General features: G+C 43.9%; 1 protein-coding gene and 1 long non-coding RNA gene across 4 annotated transcripts in view; both read right to left on the bottom strand.

The window, feature by feature from the left end:
* The window catches only part of LOC146554285 (cadherin-12-like), a 49780-nt gene extending 26806 nt beyond the window's left edge, over positions 1–22974 (bottom strand). The window contains exons 1-4 of one of the 3 annotated variants that reach the window (XM_085253497.1): positions 22897–22957; positions 22763–22792; positions 15722–15791; positions 14958–15548 (exon numbers count right to left, since the gene is read on the bottom strand). In XM_085253497.1, the coding sequence (XP_085109623.1) occupies positions 14958–15266 (309 nt within the window). In that variant the 5' untranslated portion in view covers positions 15267–15548; positions 15722–15791; positions 22763–22792; positions 22897–22957. Of the gene's footprint in view, positions 1–14957; positions 15549–15721; positions 15792–22762; positions 22793–22896 lie in introns of all 3 variants that reach the window. The other 2 variants (XM_085253496.1, XM_085253498.1) reach the window with 2 other exon arrangements.
* On the bottom strand, positions 3847–5403 carry LOC146554286 (uncharacterized). Its single transcript, XR_014889398.1, has 3 exons — positions 4878–5403; positions 4205–4265; positions 3847–4029 (listed from the first exon to the last, which is right to left on the bottom strand). It is a non-coding gene; the product is annotated as an uncharacterized LOC146554286 (long non-coding RNA).
* Positions 22975–27160: the final 4186 nt, after the last annotated feature.

Genomic DNA, 27160 nt, shown 5'->3' with positions numbered 1-27160 from the left:
CACATAAAAAAATAACGCATTTAATAACACTGGCTTGACATATTTGCATTCCAAGCAAAGAGGAACGTTTGTCAATGCACCATTTCCTGGTAGACCGATTACACTGATGCACACATCAGAGCTACAAAGAATAGTGATGGGATTTCCGGCTCTTTCAGCTCCGAACCGGCTCTTCAGGTTGTTTTGTTGCTTTAACTAATTTATTTTTAACAATAATATAAAATTATGCAAAAAAGGAATTACTAATGTAAAAAAAGTATTTTTATTTATATATGTTTATATATAAATATATACGGTGGCCCCTAGAGACAAAACATGTACAAACTCCAAAACACATTTCTAGCATGAACTGAACTTCCAAAACAGAGCTACTAGATCACTTAAATTACACAATTGAAAGCATATTCAATTATCTTGTTTGTGTATTTATACACAAGCACTCACATATATTCAAATAATTAAAAAAATTTTTTTATTTACCTGTTACTACCACACACCAAATCCGGTCGTTGGTACTTGCTGGCTTGTGTAGCCACCAGGTAACACTGCGCCTAGCGTCCTGGAGCACTTCTGTTGTGTTTTGTACGTGCTTTGTCTCTAGCGGCCACCGTAAATATACTTTTATTTATTCACTCCACATAAAATGTAATAAATAAATCATATAATACAAAAATCAACTATTCACATTTGAACTTTTAACTATTTCAATTTTCAGCTTTTTCCTTTTAAACAAATTTAAAGTGAAACAACACAAAACACTGCAAACCACAACACAAATAAATTAAATTATAATATGAAAACAAAAAGAACATGCACATTCTCTGTCATATGGACCTGCATGAATAAACTTTCTGAATCCTTCATCATCTGCAACTGAAAATAGTTGTGGATGATTACTATACCTTTCTAATGTGACGTTGTTGTCCCTGGCTCTCTCTCTCTCTCCCTCCCGCTCTGTTCCTGTGCTACTGAGTGTAACTACCGCCCCTCCCCCCTCTGCCCAGCACAAAGCACAAGGCTCACGTGCGGAGTGAAGCGGAAAAAAGTGCGAGAGAGAGAGGCTGAGAGAGAGAGAGAGAGAGAGAGAAAGGAAAAAAAACCCATGGCTCCCAATAAGGAGCCGGCTCATGTCACCTCAGACTGATCAGAGGCTAATTTGATTTCTAAAGACTATCCAATGGAACCTTGATAAAAGCGTGGTTATGTGCAAACTGTGCAAAAAGGAGTTTGCATACCACCGAAGCACTTCAACCTTACGGCATCATCTAAATGCAAAACATGTTGCAGTGAGTACAGAAACTGTGGGAGCTGTTAGCGCTAGCAGTCCCAGTAACAAGAAAAGGTGTCAGCAGCCTTGAGGTCCTGCTGCAGGAACAGTGTGAAGATGGCACCACAAAGGAGCCAGCAGAGACAAAGAGCCTCCTCCTCCCCTCTGATGAGGAAGAGTTTGCACAGAGCAGAATCCACCATCAGCCAGACAGACTGCCCGCTGCAGTGGTGGTCCAGTCGAGCAGGGACCCACCCACAGCTGTCTGTGATTGGTCCTGCCACTTCTGTCCCATGTGACAGACTGTTCTCACCTGCAGGTCACATAGTAACAAAAAGCTGCTCTGAACACGTGAACAGGCTAGTTTGTAACTGGCTGAAAGAGACGGACAGTAAATAAGCATGGAGGTACTGTGAGTAAATGGACTGGTTCTTATTTAGTGATTTTCTACTCTGAGCATCAAAGCGCTTTATACAACTAATTCATTCACCCAATCACACAAGCACTTTTTCTAAGCTGTTACTGTGTGTTCACACCGAACGCGATGGACGCGAATAAAACGCCCCAAACGCCCCTAATGTGACGCGTGTACATTTGCGTCTCAACGCGTGTCCAAGAAAAATCCATCGCGCGTGAACCGGAAATGTGGGAGGAATGTGGGAGGGAGTTGTGCCAGACCGGTATCTTTGCAAGATGGCAGCTATCGAGCTAGCGCTTGAAGAGAGAGTCTCCCTTCTCTATGTACTGTGGAGAGCAGAGCAGCAGCGTAAAAGACGTCCTCGCCGTACCTGGGTCCATCAGGTCCTCCAGAGGCATGAGCAGTTTGGTGAGTTTCACCACTTGCTCCAGGAGCTGCGCCTGGATGACGGCCGATTCCAGCGATATCACCGTCGGCCAGTTTGAGGACCTGCTTTCCCTCGTCGGTCCCAGCATCGCCCGCCTAGACACCAACTACAGACGCTCAATCCCACCTGCAGAGCGCCTGTCCGTCTGCCTGAGGTTAGTAAAACTATTTAATATGGTAGTCCTTTATTGATATCTGTGCTAATATGCTAATCCATCCAGTTATACACTGCTAACATGGATGTGCTATGCTAACAGTGAATGCTGTCGGTGTTTACTGAAAGCAAACTGTGGTACAGAGACGACTGTTTATAATATTTCTAGCGATACTCAGAAGGTCTCATCAAGCCCCGATTTAATTCGATTTATGCTGTTATCAGTGTTTGCATGATAGCATGGCTGTGGTGTCACATCAATGTATGCGCTCGGTGTTTGCTGATATCAAACTGTAGCATTAGGACCACTGAGTTAACCTTTGTAGTGATACTCACTCCTTTTTATTTAGACCTGGTTTAATTCTGGGATAGTTGAATATTTGTATATAATCCCTGCAGCTGTCAGACTCTATAGCAGGGGTCACAGCCTTTATTAAAACAGAGTTAGATAAAACTGAACAGTTTGGTTCATCTCTAGTTACATGGTTCTATCTTGATAAGCTGTCTTATCACAGATTAATTTTTCAAAAATATTAATGATTTAAGCAAGGAAAGGGCTACATGTCAACACACAACTCTGTATTTCTATTAATGTCTTACTTCATTCCTACCTGATTGACATGTTTAGGAATTATGAGTGATTGGCTCACTGTCGTTGTGAAAGTTGCTACCAATCAAATTATGATATGTTAAAGTTAAAACAAAACAACTGTTTTAGATATTATCTAATATACATTTTGTAATTATCCTTATAATTACAAAATGTTTTATGTAAGATTTAAGTTTTGTGATTTATATCTGACATCACAAAAGTATTTTGGAATTTGAATAATGTATTTTGTAACTGCAGTACACATAATACTGATTTTGAACAATTTTGTCCAGGCTCCTTGTCACCGGGGACTCCTTCAGGACCATCGCGTTCAGTTTCAGAGTCGGTGTGTCCACGGTGAGCCAGATCACCCCCCAGGCAGCGACGTCCATCTGGGACTGTCTAGTGGACGACTTCATGGCTGTGCCTTCACCTGGAGACTGGCGGTCCATCACAGAGGGATTCCAGGAGCGCTGGAACTTTCCTCTGTGCTGTGCAGCTCTGGATGGGAAGCACGTCCAGACAAAGGCACCCCATATATCATATAGGAGACACACACATTGATATACACTAAATATTCATTTCATTTCTTTTTTGTGGTGCCCAAATTTATGCACCTGCTTGATTTTGTTTAAACAATTATTGCACACTTTCTGTAAATCCAGTAAACTTCTTTTCACTTCTCAAATATCACTGTGTGTGTCTCCTGTATGATATTTAACTGACATTTTTTATTGTAACAACCAACGATTTATACAGGAAAATGATGTCTATTAACAAGGTTGCCCAAACTTTTGCATCCCACTGTATCAGTATATTTTGTCATTAGTATATAATATGAAATAAATTCTACATGTGTCAAGTCGTGTGCCAACATTTGCTGTGTAGTAGAACTAGTAGACATTAGTCATTATAAACATTTATTTGAAATAATATTAAAATTCTCAAACAGAAAAACATTAAACATAAATATATAAAATATAAGAATTTACAGAGAGACAGGAATAAAAAGGACCAGCTGCTCTCCAGAGCAGGAACAAGGCTGAGGAGGAAATGCTCCATTGGAGACTGGTGTGGACTCTTCAGGGACTCCAGGATGGCCAGCTCCACCGCCGATGGACCGTCCTGGGACCCGTCCCTCATCTGCCTCGGAGCCGTCCTCCTCTGTGGGCCTGTAAAACAGCACAAAACACAAAGAAATGAGAAGGCTGCTACTAGATTTTAATTTCAACATTGAAAAAAAAAAAACAATAACAGGATATAATCAGATTGGTTGTAGATATTTAGTAAAGGTGATCACAAGGGAATCCCACCGACTAAAAAGGTATCAGTGCTTGCTGTACATACCTGTGGGTGCAGCAGCAGGAGCTCAGGGACAGGGGATGCTCTGCTGCAGAATCAGTTGGTTCTATCAATACAGTATTAAATGTTAACAGGTTGGATATAATAATCGTAGAGTAGACAGTGGTCCCTCATTTATTGCAGGGGTTCTCAGAATAACTAGCCCCTGGTCACAGTTCTCACAATTGATTCTCAAAGTGCAAACCTTTGTAGATTGCAAAACGTAAAAGTATTATTATGCCGCGGTTTGTCTTCATCTGCCCGCCACTTTCGTGCGCCTTTTCCCCTCGCGGTGCAGGTGTCTATTTCCGAATGAGGCTCATAGTTATGGGTGTTTTTGTGCTGTTTTTTCTATTGGACGCCATGGTTATCAAAACCAAACGTGATAAATTTGGCAAGCGCAGGAGACACGACACGGAGCAGATTTGTCAATCAGGCTGCAGAATGCAATGCTGTACTGTGCAATAAAAAATCAGCGAAAAAGCAAAGCAGTGACGGATGAACAGCGGGACCACTGTGTGCTGTTTATTAATAAACAATAAAATATATTCCTAAATGACAACATGCATAAAAGCAGAACGGTATTTGTACGTCAGTGGGAAAATAGCGGTGGCTTGCTAGCTTTTGTGCGGCTTCCCGGGTCAGTAAAAACTTTCAAAAGAGAAATGAATGAACTTACCAGGTTGCCCGATCTCTTCACATATCTTCCTCCAAGCTCGGTCCTTTTTATTCCTGTCTCGGTACTGAAAGCAGCTGGTGTTGTACAGCTCCGAGTTGTTTGCTACCGCATTGATTAGCCTTCCCCTCCATTGAAGTATGAAAGGCTTTGGCTGGATCTGCCCCTTTGACCTAGGTAACAGCCACGTCACCAGGCTCCTGATTGGTTGTCGCGGCGCGATTTGACGCTGGAGTTCAGATTTTTCCAACTCGAGCGGTACACGCGAAACGCGCGTATGCACAAAATGCAACACAAAAACTCACGCGCGTGGTTTTATTCGCGAGTCAAACGCGCCAGACGCGCTACACTGACGCGCGTTTCACGCGTTTTGGCGTTTTCGCGACGCAAATCTGCTTCCGAATTTTCGCGGGACCCGCAATCGCGCGTCATCGCGCCTTTCCATTGACTTTACATGTAAACCTGACGCTCTATTCGCGTCCATCGCGTTCGGTGTGAACACACCGTTAGTGCCTATCTAACATTAACATACAATGGATGAGCAACAGGGGGTTAGTATCTTTCCCAAGGATATTTGGCATGAAGACTAGGAGGAAGCCAGGAATCGAACCACCAACCTTCCAATCATTAGATGCTCTACCGCCGGAGCTACATGTTTTATGTTCACTGTTTTAGCCTAATGTACAAAATAATGTTGGCTCAGGTTACTCAGAGTTTAAAGGTGAAGCTGCTCAAATAACCTTTTATGTTTATTTTTTTAAGAAGATTAAACTTCACTCATGTTGAAATTATTATTATTATTTAAAAACAAAGCCATTTTGAAAATATACTTAAAGTACTTAAAACAGCGCTTCATTTTTAAGCCTGCCCAGGGATTTTTTTTCCAGAAATGTAAAGAGCTTGAGTTTCCAATATTCATGTCCATGTTTATTATTTGATTCTGTCGCCCACTAAAACCCTTTTAAATTAAAAAAAAAACATTTGCACTTTGAGGAATATTTTCTTGTGCGATTAAATGTGATTAACCGAGATGATTAATTACAAAGCCTCTAATTAATTAGATTATTTGTTTTAATTGAGTCCCACGCCTAATAATAATACAATGTATTAATCAAACAACATAATTTCTCATTCAACAGAATAATCTCTTGTTTGTAGAATATATACTACAATTACTATACTAACTAACACTATTTCCAAATAAATCATCCATAATAAATATAAAGTCAACAAATATTTTCAAAACAAGCTCTACTGTGCAGGGCATTACACTTATCTAAAAGGGGTTCAATATATGAAATATGAAAGTCAACAACTAACTGACCAGTGGGCTCCAAACATTGCAATGAGGATCTATTTAGACCTTTTGTAGTTTAATTAATAACCAGTCGGCTAAGATGTTGGCGTAATAAACTGTAATAAGTTGCAACCATTGCAACAAGTCAGTTTGTGAAATGAAGTCCCTCCTAGATATTCAACGATCAGCTGCAGGTGATTTTTAGCAGTAGAAATGTGACGATGTTACAGAGCGGGGGTAGACCAGTACTGAGGCACACGTTCCAAACACTGATCACTGTGTCAGACAAAAACAGTTCATGCATGAAACTCAGAGCAACACGAGCTAATAAACCAACCACTTACAACCACATGTCCAAAAAAGTTGTAAAATGTAAATCAACCGAATGCAATGATAAAAACATGATATGTTTATCTGTGAATTGTTTCTTCTCTCAACAGGAAAACATATACAATATTTATAATGAGACAATTATAAGAAATCATAAGTAATGATGGACAGAAGTGAACCAATCTGAAATAATTCTGCCTAAAAGTTATTTTTGAATCATTTAAAATAGACATCAAAGACGTTAAAAATCTCATCATCTACCGTACAAAATGACATAAAGAGTCCAAGAATCTTGACGAGGCTAAAAACCAATACTGAAAGCCGTCAGGCCATCAGCACGATTCCAGCATCAGTTATGAACACAGTTTGCTGTTTAAAGCTCTGCTGTGGTATCAAGAAGTCAGAGATCAACATTATCCAGAAATACCATCGTCTGCTCTGGTACAAAGCTTATGTGGAAAATAGTTCAGTGATCAGACAAATTCAAATTCTCTTTGGAAAACTACAAAGGAGAGGGACTATTCGGCTTAATACCCAGTGGTGGTGTTGATGGGGGGGCGGGGGGAGCTGGTGCGCATCAACGCCTATGTAACTGACAACTATAAGTGCTGACAGGTATATACAAGAGCAAAGAACACTACTTTTTCAGGGAAGGCCTCACATTTTCTCCTCTTACAGGAGCCTGGATTTTTAGAGGAGAGCTCCAAATCAGTGCTCACCAATTTCGAACATTTGATGCACTGAAATGAAGAATATGACCAAAAATCCGTAGAACAACTAGAATCCAGTTGTTTTTTGTTTTTTAGGCAAGGCCTTGTGTATTTCAGCAAGGACAATTAAATTAATATTAACTCAGGTTTGTATAACCCCTGTCAAGAACCTCAAAGATGCTTCACAAAAAAGTATAAATAAATGAAAGTATATAAATAAACACAAAGGTAAACAACTCCAAAGGAAAGCAGAGTAATACAAACTGATGACCAGAGTCCACTGACATCTGCTGCTAAACAACACACTTAGTGCACACCCTCCCCAATGGGAGTAACACGACAATCAGTAGTGTTCTTACACACACACACACACAGTGTGAACACTGCCCAACAGCTCTATTTGCTCCCCTCTTCTTCTTCTTTAAAACCCGCAAAGCTGATTATGAGGGGAGACACCTGCTGTCACTGGGAGGAGCACAAATCCTCCAGAAGAAGGAATGCGCGCACACACACACACACACACACAGACACACACACAGCACTACAGCTTTAACTACATATCAGCCAATAGCTGGTTAGCCAGAACTGTAATCTAAACAATCTGTATTCAAATCCTATGTGCGAAGTGGCTGGATTTATCTTGATGAATAAATACATAAAAGTATGTGTGTGTAACGGTGGACCCAAGAAATACCAGCCGGAGCGACTTTGACAATGCAGAACTTTTTATTAAACTCGGGGTTGTACGTGGACACATATACTCCCGCGCTCTCTTTCTCTGCTGTCACCTCCGTCTCCGTCTGTCACTGCCAACATATAAAGAGACACAATCACTGTCAGATCCCAGCACACCTGTTCACCCCGCCCCTGCGCCGCCCCGGGAGCTCACTGCGTCACCCCTCCTCTGCAGCTGGCCAGGGACCACACCCACGCCACACATCCCCACCGCCCGACTGAGGCCGGGGCCCATCCGGCCGAACCTACTCCCCCCCCCCCCGCGAGCGAGAGAGGAAATCGGCCACGACCATCTGCGCGCCCGGCCTATGGATCACCTTGAACTTAAAGGGCTGCATGGCCAGATACCACCGAGTGATCCGGGCGTTGGCATCCTTCATGCGGTGGAGCCACTGCAGCGGGGCGTGGTCCGAGCAGAGGGTGAACGGGCGGCCCAGGAGGTAGTAGCGAAGGGAGTCGACCGCCCACCGGATTGCCAGGCACTCCTTATCCACGGTGCTGTACCGTGACTCGCGGTCCGTGAGCTTCCGGCTGATGTAAGCGACCGGCCGGTCAACTCCCCCCACCTGCTGGGACAAAACGGCCCCCAGCCCTCTGCTCGAGGCGTCAGTCTGCAGACAAAAAGGGAGGGAGAAGTTAGGTGTGAACAGCAGCGGCTCTTCACAGAGAGCCCGTTTCACCTGCACAAACGCCGCCTGGCACCGCTCCGTCCACTGGACCAGATCTGGGGCACCCTTGCGGGTGAGATCAGTCAGGGGGCTGGTCAGGTCCGCGAACCCTGGGACGAACCGCCGGTAATAGCCGGCCAGCCCCAGAAACCGTCTCACCTCTTTTTTCGTCTTGGGACGCGGGCAGGATGCAATCGCCGCCGTCTTCTCCACTTGAGGTCGCACCTGCCCGCTCCCCAAGTGGTACCCCAAATACTGTACCTCCCTCCGTCCAACCGCACACTTCGTCGGGTTGGCCGTGAGCCCCGCCTGCCTCAGGGACTCCAGCACCGCGGCCACACACCGCACATGCCCCGCCCACATGTCACTGTAAATGATGACGTCGTCTAGGTAGGCGGCAGCATAGGCAGCGTGGGGCCGCAGCACCCGGTCCATGAGGCGCTGAAAAGTGGCAGGGGCACCGAACAAGCCGAACGGAAGCGTCACGAATTGGTACAACCCATACGGAGTGGAGAAGGCCGTCTTTTCCCGGGACTCTGGAGACAAGGGAATCTGCCAGTAGCCCTTGGTTAAATCCAGAGTCGTAAAAAAGCGAGCGGTGCCCAACCGGTCCAGGAGCTCGTCGACCCGGGGCATGGGATAAGCATCAAAACGTGACACCTCATTCACTCTGCGATAATCGACACAGAACCGTATAGACCCATCCTTCTTTACTACAAGGACGATGGGGCTACACCAAGCACTGTGTGATTCTTCTATTACTCCCAGCCTCAGCATTTCCTTCAATTCCCGGAAAACAATTTGCCTTCTATGTTCCGGCAGCCTGTAGGGCCGTGAACGCACCGTCACGCCAGGCCGCGTCTCAAAATGGTGCTCTATGAGAGAAGTACGGCCGGGCAAGGGGGAGAACACGTCGGCAAAGCGCTGTTGCAATGCAGCAACATCCGCCCTCTGGGCCTGTGTGAGATGGTCACTGCAATGGAGGGAGGCGGGGATGCTAGACTTTGGCGCCTCCGGCCCCAACTCATCTCTCCCTCTTACCAAGCTCACTAGAGAAGCGGTCTCCGCCTCCCTCCAGGCTTTGAGGAGGTTGAGGTGGTAAATCTGCGTGGCCCCGCCCCTGTCCGACCGTACCACTTCATAATCAACGTCCCCCACTCGCTGTGTGACCACGAAGGGTCCTTGCCACTTGGCGAGCAATTTAGAGCTGGAAGAAGGAAGTAACACAAGCACCTTATCTCCCGGTGAAAATTGCCTGAGTCTAGCCCCTCTGTCGTACAGGCGTCGCTGCCGCTGCTGGGCCTGGAGCAAATTCTCCCGTGAGAGCCTCCCCAGTGTGTGCAGCTTTGCTCGCAGGTCCAGCACGTACTGAATTTCACTTTTCGCAGGGCTCGGACCTTCCTCCCAGTTTTCCTTAATCAGGTCGAGCACCCCCCGCGGCTTCCTGCCGTATAACAGCTCGAAGGGAGAAAATCCCGTGGAGGCCTGGGGCACCTCCCGCACTGCAAACAACAGAGGGTCTAACCAGCGATCCCAATTGCGTTCATCCTCGCGAATGAACTTACGAATCATGGATTTTAAAGTCTTATTCAGCCTCTCCACCAACCCATCAGTCTGAGGGTGGTAGACGCTGGTCCGAATAGATTTAATACCCAGTAATTCGTACAGTTCCCGCAATGTGCGCGACATGAACGACGTGCCCTGGTCAGTCAGTATTTCTTTCGGAATACCGACTTGGGAGATGACCTGAAACAGTGCCTGCGCCACGCTCTTCGCTGAAATGGTGCGTAGCGGCACTGCTTCCGGGTACCGCGTTGCGTAGTCCACCAGGACCAGCACAAAGCGATAGCCGCATGCACTCCGGTGCAATGGCCCGATGAGATCCATGCCAATACGCTCAAACGGGATCTCCATCAGCGGTAATGGGCGCAACGGCGCCTTTGGCACGGCCGGCTGGTTAACCAGCTGGCATTCGGGGCACGACGCACACCAGCGGCGCACGTCGGCCCAAATGCCCGGCCAATAGAATCGGGCCATTATGCGCTCCAGAGTTTTCTCGCCACCCAAGTGCCCTGCCATGGGGTTCGAATGAGGCGCCTGGAAAATCATTTCCCGGCGGCTTTGCGGCACCAATAACTGTGTGCGGATTTCATTAGTGTGAGTGTCACGGCTCACTCTATAAAGCCGATCGTTCCGCAATTGGAAATGAGGGTACGTTCGCGCAGCGTCGGGGCGCACCGAGCGACCATCAATATCCATCACTTGGTCATAGGCTGAGCGTAGGGTGTCGTCCCGAGACTGCTCTAGTGGAAAATCTTCCGTGGGGTACACAACGGGAGGCGGCGGGGCTTCCGTGGAAGTCCCCGCCTCCTCCTCCCCCCCAGAGTCAGCGTCGGTCGACCCCGCGTCACCGCCGAGCGCTGCGCAAACGTCACACGAATTTACAGACCGCGATCGCATCCCCGCGTACTGCCCCAGTAAGCTGTGGAACCCCAGCCAATTCGTACCCAAAATAAGGGGATGCGACAGGCGCGGGCTAACCGCCGCCTTCACTCTATGCGTTTTGCCCCTGAATTTCAGCAACAGTGACACTACTGGGTACTTGTGAATATCCCCGTGCACACATTTAACCTCCACCCAGTCAGCCTCCAACAATGCCCCGGGGCGAACCAAACTTTGGTGGACCAGAGTCTGCGTGCAGCCCGTGTCCACCAAAGCATGGCGAATACCCCCTTGACACCTTACCGGCACGCGGTACGTCACTCCTGGACCGGGGGCGGGCGCTGGAGCGCCGGCAACGCGGAACACCTGCCCCACCTCCATGAGCGGACAGTCTCGGCGCAGGTGCCCCGGCCGCCCACACTTCCAACAGTCCGGCCCCGGCGTCTGTGCGGCTCCCCGTGGCTCCGGGGCAACCTCGGCGGCCGCCGGGGTTCCGGCGGGAAGCAGCGGCCGGAACCCTGCTGCCTGCTCCGTTCCCGCAGGGCCGCCGCCTCTCCTGTGCGACGCCGCCGCCGGTGGCCTGGGCGGCGGAACACGGGCGCCCCGCCGCGGCTCCTCACGGCCCGGTACCGGGTCGGCCGCCAGATGGTCCTCTGCCAGCGTCACCGCCGCCGTCAAATCCGTCGGGCGGTGGCAGCGAACCCAACGAGCCGTCGCCTCGGGCAGGCCTCCCACGAACTGCTCGAGGACGACCATGTTCAGCATCCGCGTCTCCCCAGCCGAGGGGCCCGGTCGCAGCCACCTTGCTGCCGCATCCTCCAGCTGCCGAGCCCAGGCAAACGGCCGCTCCCCCCCCGACATCCTGCTGGCCCGGAACTGACGGCGGTAATCCTCTGGGGAGAGCCCCAAACGATCCAGCACCGCCCGGCACACGTCCTCGAACACCCCCCGCGAGCCGGGGGCAGGCTCAGCGCCGCCGTCTGGGCCTCACCCGACAGAAGCGGCAGCAGCCGGGCGGCCCACTCCTCCTCCGGCCAACGACAGGCCACCGCCGTGGCCTGGAAAGCCTCGATGAAAACCAGCGGGTCCTCCCCATCCCGCATCCGGTGCAACGTCACCGACAGCGGAGGGGCGGGAGCCGGCGCTGCCGCATTCCCCAGCAGCTGCCCCAGAGCCGCGGTCTGCTGCTCCGATTGCAGGCGAAGCAACGCCAACTGTTGGTCCTGCGTGGCCGCCTGACGAGCCGCCATCGCCGCCATGTCCACCATCATCTGGCCCAAGATCTGCAGCGGCTGGGCGGGCAGCGGGGCGGGCGGCGGGGCGGGCGGTGGCGCCGCCGGGGGAGCAGGGGGAGCCGGCAGGGGACCGGACATCACGACTGGGTTTCGGCACCAGTGTAACGGTGGACCCAAGAAATACCAGCCGGAGCGACTTTGACAATGCAGAACTTTTTATTAAACTCGGGGTTGTACGTGGACACATATACTCCCGCGCTCTCTTTCTCTGCTGTCACCCCTGTCTCCGTCTGTCACTGCCAACATATAAAGAGACACAATCACTGTCAGATCCCAGCACACCTGTTCACCCCGCCCCTGCGCCGCCCCGGGAGCTCACTGCGTCACCCCTCCTCTGCAGCTGGCCAGGGACCACACCCATGCCACAGTGTGTGTGTATATATATATATATATATATATACACGCACACACATATATATACACACACACACACACACACACACATATATATATACACACACATATATATATATATATATATATGGTAAATGGCCTGTATTTGTATAGCACTTTACTTAGTCCCTATAGACCCCAAAGCGCTTTACACTACATCCAGTCATCCACCCACTCACACACACTCACACACTGGTGATGAAGTTACATTTAGCCACAGCCACTCTGGGGCTCACTGACAGAGGCGAGGCTGCCGGACACTGGCGCCACCAGGCCCTCTGACCACCACCAGTAGGCAACGGGTGAAGTGTCTTGCCCAAGGACACAACGACCGAGACTGTCCGAGCCGGGGCTCGAACCGGCAACCTTGCGATTACAAGGCGAACTCCCAACTCTTGAGCCACAATTAACAGGCTGGTGTGAAAGATTGCTGCCACACCTCCCCCTCGGCCTGTGCTTCGAGGTTTCTGGTAGTTAGAATGACTCGGGGGTGTTGATTCATTTAAACTAACATAATCATCCTGCTGCAACCAGGTTTCTGTAAGGCAGAGTAAATCAATTTGTTGATCAATTATTAAGTCATGTACTAACAGAGACTTGGAGGAGAGAGACCTAATATTTAATAATCTACATCTCACTGTGTTACTCTTTGGTTCAGATGTGGATACTGTATTGTTCTTTCTTTGTAATTGTTTATGTTTAAGTTGTTTGTTGCTGGTTTTTAGTTTGTTTTTTGTCTGTTTGGGAGCTGACACAGTCTCTATGGAGATGGGTTTTTGGGGGGGTAGCAGGAGGAGAGAAGCTGCAGAGAGGCGTGTAAGACTGCAACTCTGCTTCCTGGTCCCAACTCTGGATAGTCATATTTTGGGGGGGTTAATAAATTTGTCCATGTTTCTAGAAATGAGAGCTGCTCCATCCAAAGTGGGATGGATGCCGTCTCTCCTAACAAGACCAGGTTTCCTCCAGAAGGTTTCACATGTCTGAGAACAGAATCACCAATTACCAGAGTTTGACCCCCGGCGGGTGTGTCACCGAGTGGGGAAAAACAGACACATGGTTGGTGGTGTACCTGGGGCTTCTGTTTAAGACTACGCTTCCTCCTCACCATCACCCAGCCGCCCTCTTTCCCCAGCTGCTCAGGACAGTCTGCCGGGGAACAGCTAGCGGGGCCTACGCTGTCTTCAGCTGCACCGTTACCAAACAAGGCTTAGAAATGGGCAAATTTCATTTAGACAAGAAATGGTGCAACCTTTTGATACTATTATGTTGTAATGAAGCAATGTGTTAAAATCAGCTTATTCTATTGGTAACCAGAGTGATGCACTCAGCCACAGAGGACCATCTCCATTAAAGGAAAGAAAAAGACAGAGAGATGGAGATCATCTGTCATAATGTTCTGTGTAAGTAAAGTTGGGCTGCCCAGCTCTGTAGTAGTAGTTATAAAGTAGCAGGAGTATAACAAATCTCCAAATACATGGTTTAATTATCTTCTTGGTTTTTCACACGTTTACCCCTGATGTGGACTTCAAGTCAACAAGGAAGGGTGTTCATCATCTGTACTGGCTTCTATTGTGCATCACCAGGTTGTCTTCATTATGTTTAAATACTTACATGTATTCAGTTTCTTCCATGTGATTTGCTGATTAGATAGAATTTGAACAGGTGCAACAGCAAAGAGTTTTTTGGTATTTGTTTTTTTTTTTTAGTAGTACTGGAGTAGTAGCATAGCTTAGCTTAGCTTAGCTTAGCCATCTGCTCTCATTTTTAAGTATCTTACTGTGTTATACTACAAAGTTTGGGAGTTTGTACACTTTAGTTTTATCTGATTTGATAGTTTTCCTCTGATATTTTTAGAGTTCTGTGAGATTTTTTAGTTTTCATGCCTTTTTGTTTTCTTCTTATTTCAAATAAAACATCTCAAAGCATTTGAAATGAAAGCATATATTTTAGCCTTATCTGGATATTTTCTAAAGATTTCATCCAAATCCACTTCCTGGTACAAGCGAGCTCCAAGCAGAAAAATGTAAAAATGAAGCAACATGGACGAGCTAAAAACATCAGGTCTTTTCTGTTAAAATTAACAGAAGGTAAAGAGTCAGTAATGTTGGTAAAGTTGCTGTTTAAAGACAAGTACAGAGTACACACAAGCTCTCTCAAAATAATCTGGTAACAGCATATATAACGATCGTATATAACGATTTTGTTTCGCTTACCTTTCCAACATACTGAGGTTCAGATCCCATGTACTCCTCCAGGACAAAGAACTGGTTCCACACCCATCCTCTCTTAATCCGGTGAGTTCCCAACCTACCCTGCCTCCGCCATCTCCTCTTGCCCTCCACTGATGGAACTTCCCCCAAAGAAGGCCTCAAACTCAGATTTTTCCTCCCTCCACCAGAAAATGTAATGGCACCCCTGCTAGTTCTGTTGTGGAGGGAAGTCTGCAAAGGGATTTGGGAGGAGTGGTCCAATAACAAGCAGGATCCCACCAGGAATATAGTGACATATCTCTTTGTTATCATCAGTGAATGTGTTTGTCAAAAAAAGGGAAAGCAATGTTAAAAACAAACTGGGTTAGTTTGAGGTTGAGAATGAACGTCCAAAGCTGGATTTGACCTGCTGGCACGGACTGGGCAAGAATTCCACTGTATTCCCAGATAATTCATATACTGTCATTGCTCAATCAGGCAAATCTCTGAAGGTCATTGTTGGTTGGCCTGGGTTTGTTGGACCATGAGTTTCGTCCTGTTCTGTGACTGCAGAAGAACCACCTCGTGTTCTCCTCAGTTCCTCAGCAGAGACACCTGGAAGAACAGGTTTAAATAGCAGCATTATAATGTAGACTTGAACAAAACAGTTCAGCTACAAAGTCTCACTTTTGTTACTTACATTTACTTATAAACTTTAAATCTATTAATGCTTTATTACATTTGAAGCTTTAGTGGAGACAAAGTCAGAGAACAAACTATTATCCCACCTGTAATCCTGACACTGCTCTGCAGCGCTGATTGGACAGGTAGTGGAGTACCTGCTGTGACACAGATCCACTGGCACAAGGACATACAGGAAATCTTAATCACACATCAGGATCACTGGTATTGTCATTTTAATGTTTTATTGCCAATTTAAATTGTGTTTGCTTTGTTTTGCATTAAAAGAAGAAAATGGATAGATGGGTGGTCTCAGCATACATTTTTACTTATCTTATTAAAACTTAAGTACTATTACTTAAGTGGGATTATGAACTTTTTTTTATGTAAGCATAATTTTTTTCCCTTCCTTCCTGTCTCAATGGTTTTCTAAAGCAGTTCATTTTGCCTTGTTTGAACCATTAAATACAAGCGGGAGGTGATGTTAATACCTGATTAGTCTTGTCATGCACCTGCTTCACAGACTTACAGTGAATACATAACAACACCTACGCTCACATTGTTGTACTCTCCGTCAGAGGGGCAGTGTCTGAACGGCTGCCATCACTGTGACATAGGGCCAAGGACCTGGTATGGACCCCCCCATGATTCAGTGACTGAATCATCGTTGTTCTTATGATGGGGTTGATGATTTTCTCTCACGTGTTTTTAAATAATTCTTACTGAACTTTTTTGTCTACACACTGTCAGACTGCACGTGTAAAGGCTTCCACAAAAATCACTCACAATCTTCTGGCAGTGCTCTGTCATTTTGATTATTATTATAATAATCTGGGCAATGAGAAAAATGATGAGTACTGAATTACTAAAAGAAACAGCTGACTACTGAAAACTGGGGCATGCTTGATTTTGAAAGTTGCTTATACGAATATAAGTTACGTCATATCTAAAGTTGAATGACGTTTCATTATGAGGGCGACTCATCCTTAACTGTTGTGCTGAGCACAGCAACTAAATATCTCCAAACATTTGTACTTCTGATGCCCGAGCTGGACTAAGTTTTTGGTTGTTTATTATTTGTTTTTCTTAAATTTATTACAAGAAACAGTCAAATAAAGGTTCCATTTAAAAAAAAGAAATCACTTTTAAGTAATTGTAGAACGACCCTCTTTCATCTTTAATTATTCATTTATTTTTTCTTGTTCAGTGACAGAAATCGAATTCATTTTGGGCTGAACGCAGTGTCTTAAAGTCCCATTCAGTCACTGAGAGAGGATCTGCATCCAGACTCTTCTTCATCACAGAGGATGTTTGTTCACACACAGTCCCGATCAAACGTTTAAACCAAAGTTAACTTTCGAACATTTGTTGCCACCATAAAAAAGTCAAACCCATCTATATCTTGTTCAGGCAAATGATTAGGTTTTTTTCATGATGTTGTTTATGTTTTCATTAATTGAATTCATTTATCCACTTGATGGCTGCTCGTTCTCGTCAGAATGCTGTTTTTTGGTAAACAAACACACACTGAGGTTTTAGTCATTGTACCTCATGTAACACAACTATAACCAGTAACAATCTAACATTAGCATTTAATATTTTAGTGTACCAGAACTGCAACAGTGATGCCACCCTCACAGTACACCAGTATTTAAGTTCAAATGTGAAAGCTGTCCAACCCTTTTTAACTGAATATTGTGGCAGAATAATCCACTCATAAAACCAGTCGGTGTTATAACTCTGATTGGAGCACTCTCCAGCACCCCACCCTGTGACTAACAACACTTGGCACTCTGTCATTTGGCCCATAGGCACAAATAACAGCCAGAGCCTGTTCCAACCTGAAGATGCAGGGAAGCAACTCTTTTGTCCACTGGGGAAAGCCAAGGGGCTGCAGGTATACCTAACCCTGGACAACTGCACAGTGCAAGAGAGTCTAACTGCTCTCCACCAAACTGGAGCTTTGTGTTGAGGTGAGCCAGACTATATCTAGTCAGCATCTTCCAACCTTGTGCACCAGCTCGAGCTCCTTCTGCACCAGGGGACACTACATGTACCATAAGCTAGTTTTGAGAGTGCCAGAACCTCTGCCTCTGACTGCTAAGTCTAGTAAGCACCAAACTACGGCCTCTTCTGTGGGTGGTGGGCCCACAGGAGGACAGAGCTGTGCCACTTTTTTGCACCCGGCCCCGTGGGCTACGGCCGGCCACCAGAAGCTGAGACTCTACCCTCGGCTAAGTTACCCTTTTGTCTGAGTCCTGGTTTTGTGTCCTCATCCTCACCATGACACACCACAAACATACAGTTTGCAAACTCCCCCTGTTTTGCTGCGGTCATTGCTGATATATAAAACAATATATTAATGTAAAGCTGATGTTTAGTCACTCAATACCATTCTTCAGATTTGTCTATTTAAACTGAATTCAACAGATGCCTCATCAAGATAAATCAAAGCAAAAAGATGATAAAGGGACGAGGAACACTGTAAACAGCTGACCAGCCAGTTCTGTTATTCTCCGGGGAATCTCAGACAGTTTGCATGGAGCTGACTGTGAGCTATGGCTGGGTTTGTTCGCTTCCTCCTTGCATGAAGGCATTGGCCCCGAGGCACAGTCGATGCCTTTCCACAGTCCTGTTCTGCTTTCCTCATGTCATAGCCTATCCCCTGGTATCTCTACCGCACTCTTGAGGCAGTGCTTGGAGACAGACCAAACCTTCTTGCAACTGCATCTATGGACGTGCCATCCTGGTAGAGCCAGACTACCTGTGCACCGTTTCACAGTTAACCTAAACTTTACCTGAAATTAACTGCACTCAGATTCAAACATATCTTTGCTGTTCAAGCATCTCTAGGTGCCTGAATCATCAGGGAAACTTGCCACATTCAGTGTGACTCTAAATTTAGGGTTTAATGTTTTTAATTTTCATTTCTGTTTTTAATGGCTCATTAAAAACCTTTTTGAATAAGTTATTCTTTTTTAATATCAAATTGTTAGGGTTTGTTTTTTGTTGTGGTCTATTTGTTAGTAATAATTAAAAAATTAGGGCACAGTAATTTAGTGTCCTAATTGCTTAGGAGTTGTCACTATAAAGTAAAATCTCACCATTCTCTAATATATACTACTGGTCAAGTTTTAGAACATCCTAATTTTTCCAGTTATTTGTTGCATTTTAAGTCCTATGAATAGCTTGAAATTGTACAAATTTAAGTGGTGAAATGCCAGAGGTTAAAAACAAAGAATAAATAAGGTACATTTCAGAATTAGACAAAAAGACTTTTTCGGGGAACACAGCGTGGGTTAACAACCTAAAGCTGTTCTGCAGCGATGGAGGCTGAGCAAGCCTTGAAAGCTGGTGCTACTCAATCCTACAGCTGTTTCAACTTCTCTGGATTTTCTGCATTACTTCCAACCCCCTCTGTCTGCATAAAGCAGTGTTGGAACACACTGTGGTACCCTCGTCAGCATCAGTTGAACAGTACTGTACTGCTGAGAGTAGTACAGTACAGTACAGTAGTAGTGTGTTGGTACAAAATCGTGAGATTAACAGTGGAAGAGAGACAGACCAACATAACACTTATAAATGTCGGTCTGTCCTACAGAGAAACTGCAAAGAAAGTCAAAGTGTCAGTGAGTCCAGTTTCCTTCAGCATCCAAAGGCTCACAAACTGTGACAGGAAGACGTCTGCAGACCCAAAGACACGACTGAATCAGAGGACAAGTTTCTGAGAGGTAACAGCTGTGTGATGGCGGCTCACAGGACAGCAGCTTCAAGCAGCTTCATAGTGGTCGTAGTGAGAAAGTCTCAGTTCCAGCTGTGAAGAGAAACGTTGAGCTGCAGGTTTGACAGGACGAGTTGCAGAAAGAAAGCCAGACGTCAGAATAAGACAGAGGTTTGTCTGGGCCATGAAACACCGACACGGGACGACTGAAGACTGGAAGAAGGTATTATGGACCAGAGATGGACAGTAATGCAATCGGATTACTTATTTCATGTAATGAGTGATGTAAGGGATTACTATTGCAAAAAAAAAAGTAATTCGATTACTGTTACTTTCCTGTAGTCACGCTGCGTTACTGCGTTACTAAACCGTGATTTTGTTTGTGAGAGTGTCTCATGACAATGACGTACGAGTGTGCGACGTCCGTGGCAACAGCTGTGTGGAGATCAACAATGGATCATATGGAGTGATGGAGAGAGTACGACCATGCAGCGTTTAAAGTGTGGAAGTAATCACATTACTTTGAGTTTGATTCTGTAAAAAGTGACAAAAACATTAGTGTCCGGTGTTCACTCTGCGTGGGAAGAAAACTTCTTTTTACAGCGAAAAATGAAACTTGAAATCTGAGCGAGCAGCGAGCGCGCTGCCACAGGAACGTGACATTCACCAAGAAACCCCCGGATCCTCCCACTGACATGACCACTGTGGGCAAACCTCCACCCGCCCCACTCCTGATAAACACAGACAATAGATTTAAGAGCTGCTGAGTCTTTGATTTTATTTTATTTTTTTTACTTGCATCTACTTAAAACATGATTTGACTTTATCTGCTGGAATGTGCAGAAAATAGCTTTAAATGTTGAACACAAGTCAGAGAATGTTGCATATGATTAAATTCTTGCTCGATGCAATGTGCTCAAAGTTCAAAGATTAAAACTAATAAAACATTTTTTAGGAAGAGGCTTTCTGTTGGATTACATCTTATATGATGGATTATGCAGAAAAGTAGAATTGGGCTGAAAGGTCTGTTGCTTTACTACATATTCAGGTTGTGCATCATGTTTTTAAAAGTAACTATTACGTTTGAAAATAAGTAATCAGCAATGTAATGGGATTACTTTTTTGGAGAATAAGTAACTAATTACTTTTTTGAAGTAACTTGAAGAACACTGTTATGGACTGATAAATCAAAATTTGATATCTTCGGGTCATCAGACAGGATCTTTGTACACCGTCGAGTGGGTGAAAGGACGGTTCCATAGTGTGTGGACTGTCAAACACGGAGGAGGAAGTGTGATGGTCTGGAGTCAGCTCTTTCAATATTCACACCATTAGTATCTACTTGATGTGATCTGTAACAAACTATATTATAATTACAGTACCGTTTTCTGGCTACTGTAAAAGGCTGAATCCATCTTAGAATACATGGAAAAATTATACACGTCATATGCACAAAGATGAACATTAGATTACTGTCATTTCTAAACCCAGTTACTAGTTTAATAAAAGTATTTTGACTTAAATTATGGAATAAAAGTACAAGATTTTGTTTTACATTAAATTTCATAATAAAACCCAATAACAGCGCATTTCTGCAATATTAGGTTTATGTAAATGTAAAGAACTGTGTTTGACCATATTATTAGTCATTTCATTGTTTCAACTTTATTTACTATATAAAATCTCTTAAAATACACAATATTTTGTGTAAATTTAAAACTAAAACAACCATATTTAAATTATTATGACATGAGGACATTTACTGTAATTTAATTATGGAAACTTTCTTTACTTTGATGTGATGGTACATTTCTGGCACTTGAATATTACTGTTTTTGTTTGTCTGTTTGCTTTTTGGTTTTCTGATGGGGGGGGGGGTCTTTGGGGGGGGGGGTCTTTGCATTATTGCATGGTCTTTATTTTACAATATGAAGTTTCTTGAGGTGACCGCTGCTGTGATTTGGCACTACATAAACCTGATTGAAATGAAAAACGCTGCTCGGGTTTGTGTGCGTTCAGTTGTCCACAGCTTACCTGAGGTCCTGACACATCATGCCAGCTGGGTTGAAGTTTAGACTTTGGCTTGATTCTTTTCTCTTTTTAGCCATTTGCTGTAGATTTGCAGGCATGCTTGGGATCATTGTCCTACTGCATGACCCGATTTGGGAAAAGCTTAAGCTGACGGACAGATGGCCGCAGAATTAACTCCAGAATACTTTGATACACAGAGGAGCTCCTTGACAAACTAATACTAATTAAAGGTTCAGGACGAAGCTTTTACACTAATAAGGCTATGGCAGTACAGTGGTGCAGCGGTTAGCATCATCGCCTCACAGGAGAACGGTCCTGGGTTTGAAGCTACTCTGTGTTCTCCCAGTGTCTTATGGATTCTCTCTGAGTGAACACATTTTTTTAAATAAAAGGGACATAAATGGAGGGCTGCCTTGGACATTACAACAATTGTGTAACTTTTCAACATTTAAATGAGATTTAAAGTGCAGCTCAAGTTGCTTTCATTTTTAATGCCCTGAATTTTTCAAATATGACATCTACTAATTGGAAGGTTGTTGGTTTGATCCCTGTTCAGTCCATGCTCCAGTCTGCATGCCTAATATCCTTGAGCATGATACTAAACCCAAGCTGCTGTCCGATGGACCCATCGGGGTGTGAATGTGTGTGAGTTTTAGATAGACAGTAGAACAAACATCCTGTGTAAATGAGGGAAGCAGTCTGAGTGCTCAGGTATAATGAAAAAGCTCTTTAGAAGAACCAGGCCAAATAAATATCATGTCAGGTGAAAGAGGTTAATCACACAGATGCTGTTAGCTGCTGGGAATGTGGTTCACAGGGTTTTTGTGTGTCTATTATTATTGTTTTACTCTTAATGCCACAATTGAAGCTTCTTTTTTAACAGTCCACATTTGGCAAACGAGTCATGTTAAAAGAATATGATGCACTCTCAAACTATTATAACGTGTATGAATGCAACAGTGCAACTGCCTGGTTTACACTCAATGTCACTTACCCATTATATTGTATATTGTATAGCTTTCTTGTTATATGTAAAATTGTATTTATTTAAATTTTTACTTTTTAATTATTTTACTTGCATTTTTAATCACTTTTATATTTAAATATATTTAAATGTTCATTTGCTATTTATCTAGGGATTGAGAGTAACGCAATTTCTATTCTCTGTATGTCCTGTACATGTGGCAGAATCGACAAATAAAGTTGACTTTGACTTTGACTTTGACTTTGAACAATGCTTGCAGTGCAGTGCAGAAAGTGAACATGTGTTCCTGTGTGGGAAAGCACAACACGGCCTTGTTGCAGCTCCCGTTACTGCAGCTGACACTTCTTGAACTGATTTAAGACAGAGCCTGGAAGCTCCCCCCCCCCCCCCCCCCCCCGACTTACTGCTTACCTCTCACGCTAAAGCTTGCTAACCTTGATGCTTGTTGACACATAGAAATAAAAGCTTTGTTAAGAAATCACAGAAACTTCCATTTAATTTCCGTGTGCAGAGTCAGCACCCCGTGGTACTTGCAGTGCATTTACCTCACAGAAGCCTTCCAGTGTCCCTCCACGCTGCTGGAAGTTAAGTCCAAATATTTCTCCCTCTGTGGCGAGCTCCTCTGTCAGTTCACTCCACTGAACTAAAACCATGCTCCATGTGCACTCACCCCCTGCCTCCCTCTGTATCCTCCAATCTCTCTGTCTCTTTCCTTCTAAATCCCTCCCTCCTTCTCATCGTACTCTTGACCCGCTCGCTTTCTCTTGCTTTTGTTTCAGTTCAGTTCAGTTGTTCCATATTGATATAATAGTTTTTTAAACCATAATGCCATAGCATGAAAATACAATTTAATTAACCCTTTTACACCTAACATAGAACAAATCCACCAGAGTTTCTTTCACATTTTTACATGCTGTTGTGGCATTTTTGGAACATTTCAAGTTTCAAACACTATGCATCAGTACAAGCATTATATCCCAAATTTTAAAAAACTGTATAATATGTATGTATTCAGTCCACATGTAAGTATTAAGTGTCACAATTTTCTAGTTACAGAAATGTCAAACATACATCCCTCAAAAAAGCTGTTATATTAATTTTTATAAACTGCAGCAAAAATGAAAATAGATATTACTGTGCACCATTTTCAAAAAAGGGAAATGTATCTGTCATTTATGCTGACGTGACATAACATATACGATGGTAACGTCAGGTTTGTAGTGCTTTGTTGCTTGGTCTAAGTATTTGTTGATGTTGATATTGTTAGTGTTGTTTTAAAGAGATGAAACACTGCAGCACAGGCTGACTTACATCATGTAGCTGGCACAGAAGTAACTCTGTATATGTATAGATTCAATGAATTCATTAAAAACTGCATTAAATCATTAATTAAATGTTCCATTAATTAATTAGGATTGGAATTAATTGATTAAATAAATATTTCAATAATTCATTGAATGTCCATTCGTTTCATTTAAAAAATGAATAAGTGATTTCTTTATTTCCAATTGTATTTAATTAATAACACATTTAATTAATTATTTAATGGCGTATTTATTTAATTCATTCTGGCACTCCTGGCGCTGCGGCTGTGGTAATTAATTAATGTTATCAAAGTCAGGGGGGCGGGGTTAACGCTGCCACTGCAGCTTGTCTAACACCTGATTGGTTACCGTGCAAACTAAGCCAAGACAGTTGATCCCGGATAATCGATGGCTTTGAACTGTTGGTGGTGTGGACCAGTGTGGATAAAATCAGATTAGCATCAGATTTGTGTGGGGTGTTGGTGTTTCGGTCATGTTACGTTTAACCATGAAACACATCGTGCAGACTTCTGGATGTTAGAAGAAAACTAATGAGTCCTTCATAACTAAACGTGTTAATAGCACCTTTAGATTTATATCATAGTTTGCTTGTATTTCAGTAATAACCTATTTATTTCAGTAGTGGTGCACAGTTCTTACCTGTTTGTCCTGTTCGGCTGTCAGTGAAGGCTGATCGCAGATCTCATTAAATCAGTAAACTGTGTAAAATGGTCTGTATTTGTATAGCGCTTTACACATCCAGTCATCCACCCATTCACACACACATTCACACACTGGTGATGGCAGCTACGTTGCAGCCACAGCCACCCTGGGGCGCACTGACAGAGGCGAGGCTGCCGGACACTGGCGCCACCGGGCCCTCTGACCACCACCAGTAGGCAACGGGTCAAGTGTCTCGCCCAAAGACACAACGACCGAGACTGTGACTGGGGCTCGAACCGGCAACCTTCCGATTACAACCCTTTCGCCCACGTATGATCTTCAGTTTCTGTCCCTGTCAGGCTATCTGAATAATTAGGTTGTGCTTTGAACAGAAACCGGCCTTTTTCACAGAAATAATGAGAGGAACTGGGAGTAATTTCTTTGATGGAGAAGGACAAAAAGGCAAAAGCCACTAAGTACAGTATCTGTGACCACCAGGAGAACAATTTCAACTGTGACAGTGAGTCACAAACCATAAGAAACTGTTCTGATGCAACATTTGACATGCTTACAAAAAGTCCAACAATACCTTTTCTTTCATTCTTTTTTAATTGTTTGCTTGTTTTACAAAAGCAGTCATAAAGCATCAATAAATATTTGGTCTTCATTCAGAATGAATTAAAGTATTATCTCCTCCCTGTCTTAGTGCCATGACATTGCATGCACTGGTGCGGCTGATCCCAACACTCAGGGACTAAAGCTCTGTGGTTTACAAGAGCCAGCAGCTCTTCGTTCCCGGACATTCAAAGGTTGTAAGTAAAGTTGTAAACAAGGTTGTAAAAAAGATATATTTTTACTAATGGTATCTGTTTCTTATGGACTCAGGAACCCCACATTTATTGTGTGAACATCACTGCATCAGTTAATTTGGTTATTTGCATTGTTAATGTTATTGTAAACCATGTTGTATTTAATGCATTTGCAGGTGGATGCAGACGTCCTGCTGTTTGTGCTGGGCCCTGACTTCAGTGAAGGAAGGCTGACAGACGACAGCGGGAGATGCGTGTCATCAGTTTTCTTCTTACAGAAGTTGGAAGATGACGGCAACAGTACTCCATACCACAACTGTTTCACAATCTTGAACACCTTTACCTGACATTTTATACAGTTTATTTATTTCTACTTGGTGTGTCCTTTGGTTAAAAAATGCAGGGATGGTCAGATCAGCTTGTTTCTTGCAACAATTTTTAAATAAGTTCAAACTGTTTAGACAAGGAAGAATGGCTGCCAGAACAGGATAAAAATCAGTCATTATATATACACACATTTTGTTTTCTTTGAAGAGCATCCTCACACAAAACATCACATCCTGGTATACGGATATCTGTGTTCAGGACCAAAAAGCTCTTCAGAGAGTGATCTGTGTGTCAAGACGCTGCTGCAGGTCTGTTCTCCCGTTCCTACAGGACATTTACACCAGGAGATGCTGGTCCAGAGCAGCTCAGATGTTAAAGGACTCGTCCCATCCAGGTAACAAACTGCTTCAGCTTCTGCAATCAGGCAGAAGGTTCCACACTATCAGGGTCAAATCAGAAACGCTATGTACATGACAAATAAAGTATCTTGAAAATATATATTAATTAATATTTTCTTTTTAAACTTCCCAACCTTTGATTCCACCCATCACTTGTTTTAATGTGTAAGCTGACTAAAGAAAATCACAAAGAACTGCAGTAAGTTGAAGGCATTTTTACAGTACGACAATATTTTAAATTTCTATTAAACGTTCTGGTGACAAACTAAGATAAGATAAGATAAGATAAGATAGAACTTTATTAATCCCTCGGGTGGGTTCCTCTGGGAAATTCGACTTCCAAAAAAAGCACAGCAACGACCGAAGTTACAGTTACAGAACTGTTATATATATATACACACACACACACACACACACACACACACACACATATATAAATACAGAGACAAATATAAATAAAATATACAAAGGGGATAAATAGAATAAATAGGAATAAAAAATAAAAATACAAGTGAACTGCACATTTCAAGTATTGAGTCTGTTGACTATTTACAAAAAGTATTGCACAAGGTATTGTACAGTGAGGTGCAGAGGCACTGCAGCTTAGTTGTTCCCCCCTCCTTTGTCCTCCTGTTTCCCCTCCCTCTCCCCTCCAGAGAGGAGTTAAACAGTCTGATGGCGTGTGGGACAAAGGAGTTTTTAAGTCTGTTAGTTCTTGTCTTGGGGAGAAGCAACCTGTCACTGAACAGACTCTGGCAACCTGTCCAGGGTTACCAACAAGCTGCTGCTGAGTGCGCCAAAAGAATTAAGAGGAAAATATCAGACTTAAGAGAAGAGTGGTTCATCTAAAAAAGCATTTTATTTCTAGAGTCGAGTGTTTGCAACGGAGATTACAGTCATGGCCACATTTATTTTGTCAGTGAGACAAATTGTTTTATGCACTTTGTTTCTTCAATTTTTATTTTTGGTAAAGAATCATAAGTCAATCATAAATATTTCCAAAGTTTTGAAGCCAAACATTGGCAAACTATTTTAATGTTTGACAGTTGTGGCACTCCCAACCTCTGGATGTGTGTTACATGTTTTCATGGACAAAAGTGACCCCAACAACGAATTACCGTCATTTGAGAACTTCCTTCCAGCAGTGACTGTTGAAATCATGCATAGAGATGTTTAAGCACCAGGCACTGATGTAAAAAAAAAAAAAAAAAAACGCTACTGCCATCTACTGGCAAAAACACTGACATCTTTATGAGCTTGGTGAGAAGAGTTTGACCTTTGATTATAAACACTTTTTCCAGACATAAA

This window comes from Mchenga conophoros, linkage group LG18, assembly GCF_057382185.1.
Source record: "Mchenga conophoros isolate Kocher_MC1m ecotype Shallow Benthic linkage group LG18, M_conophoros_male_GT1.1, whole genome shotgun sequence".
NCBI lineage: Eukaryota > Metazoa > Chordata > Actinopteri > Cichliformes > Cichlidae > Mchenga > Mchenga conophoros.
Note: the sequence above shows the minus strand (reverse complement) of the source record. Positions and strands in the feature narration are given on the sequence as shown.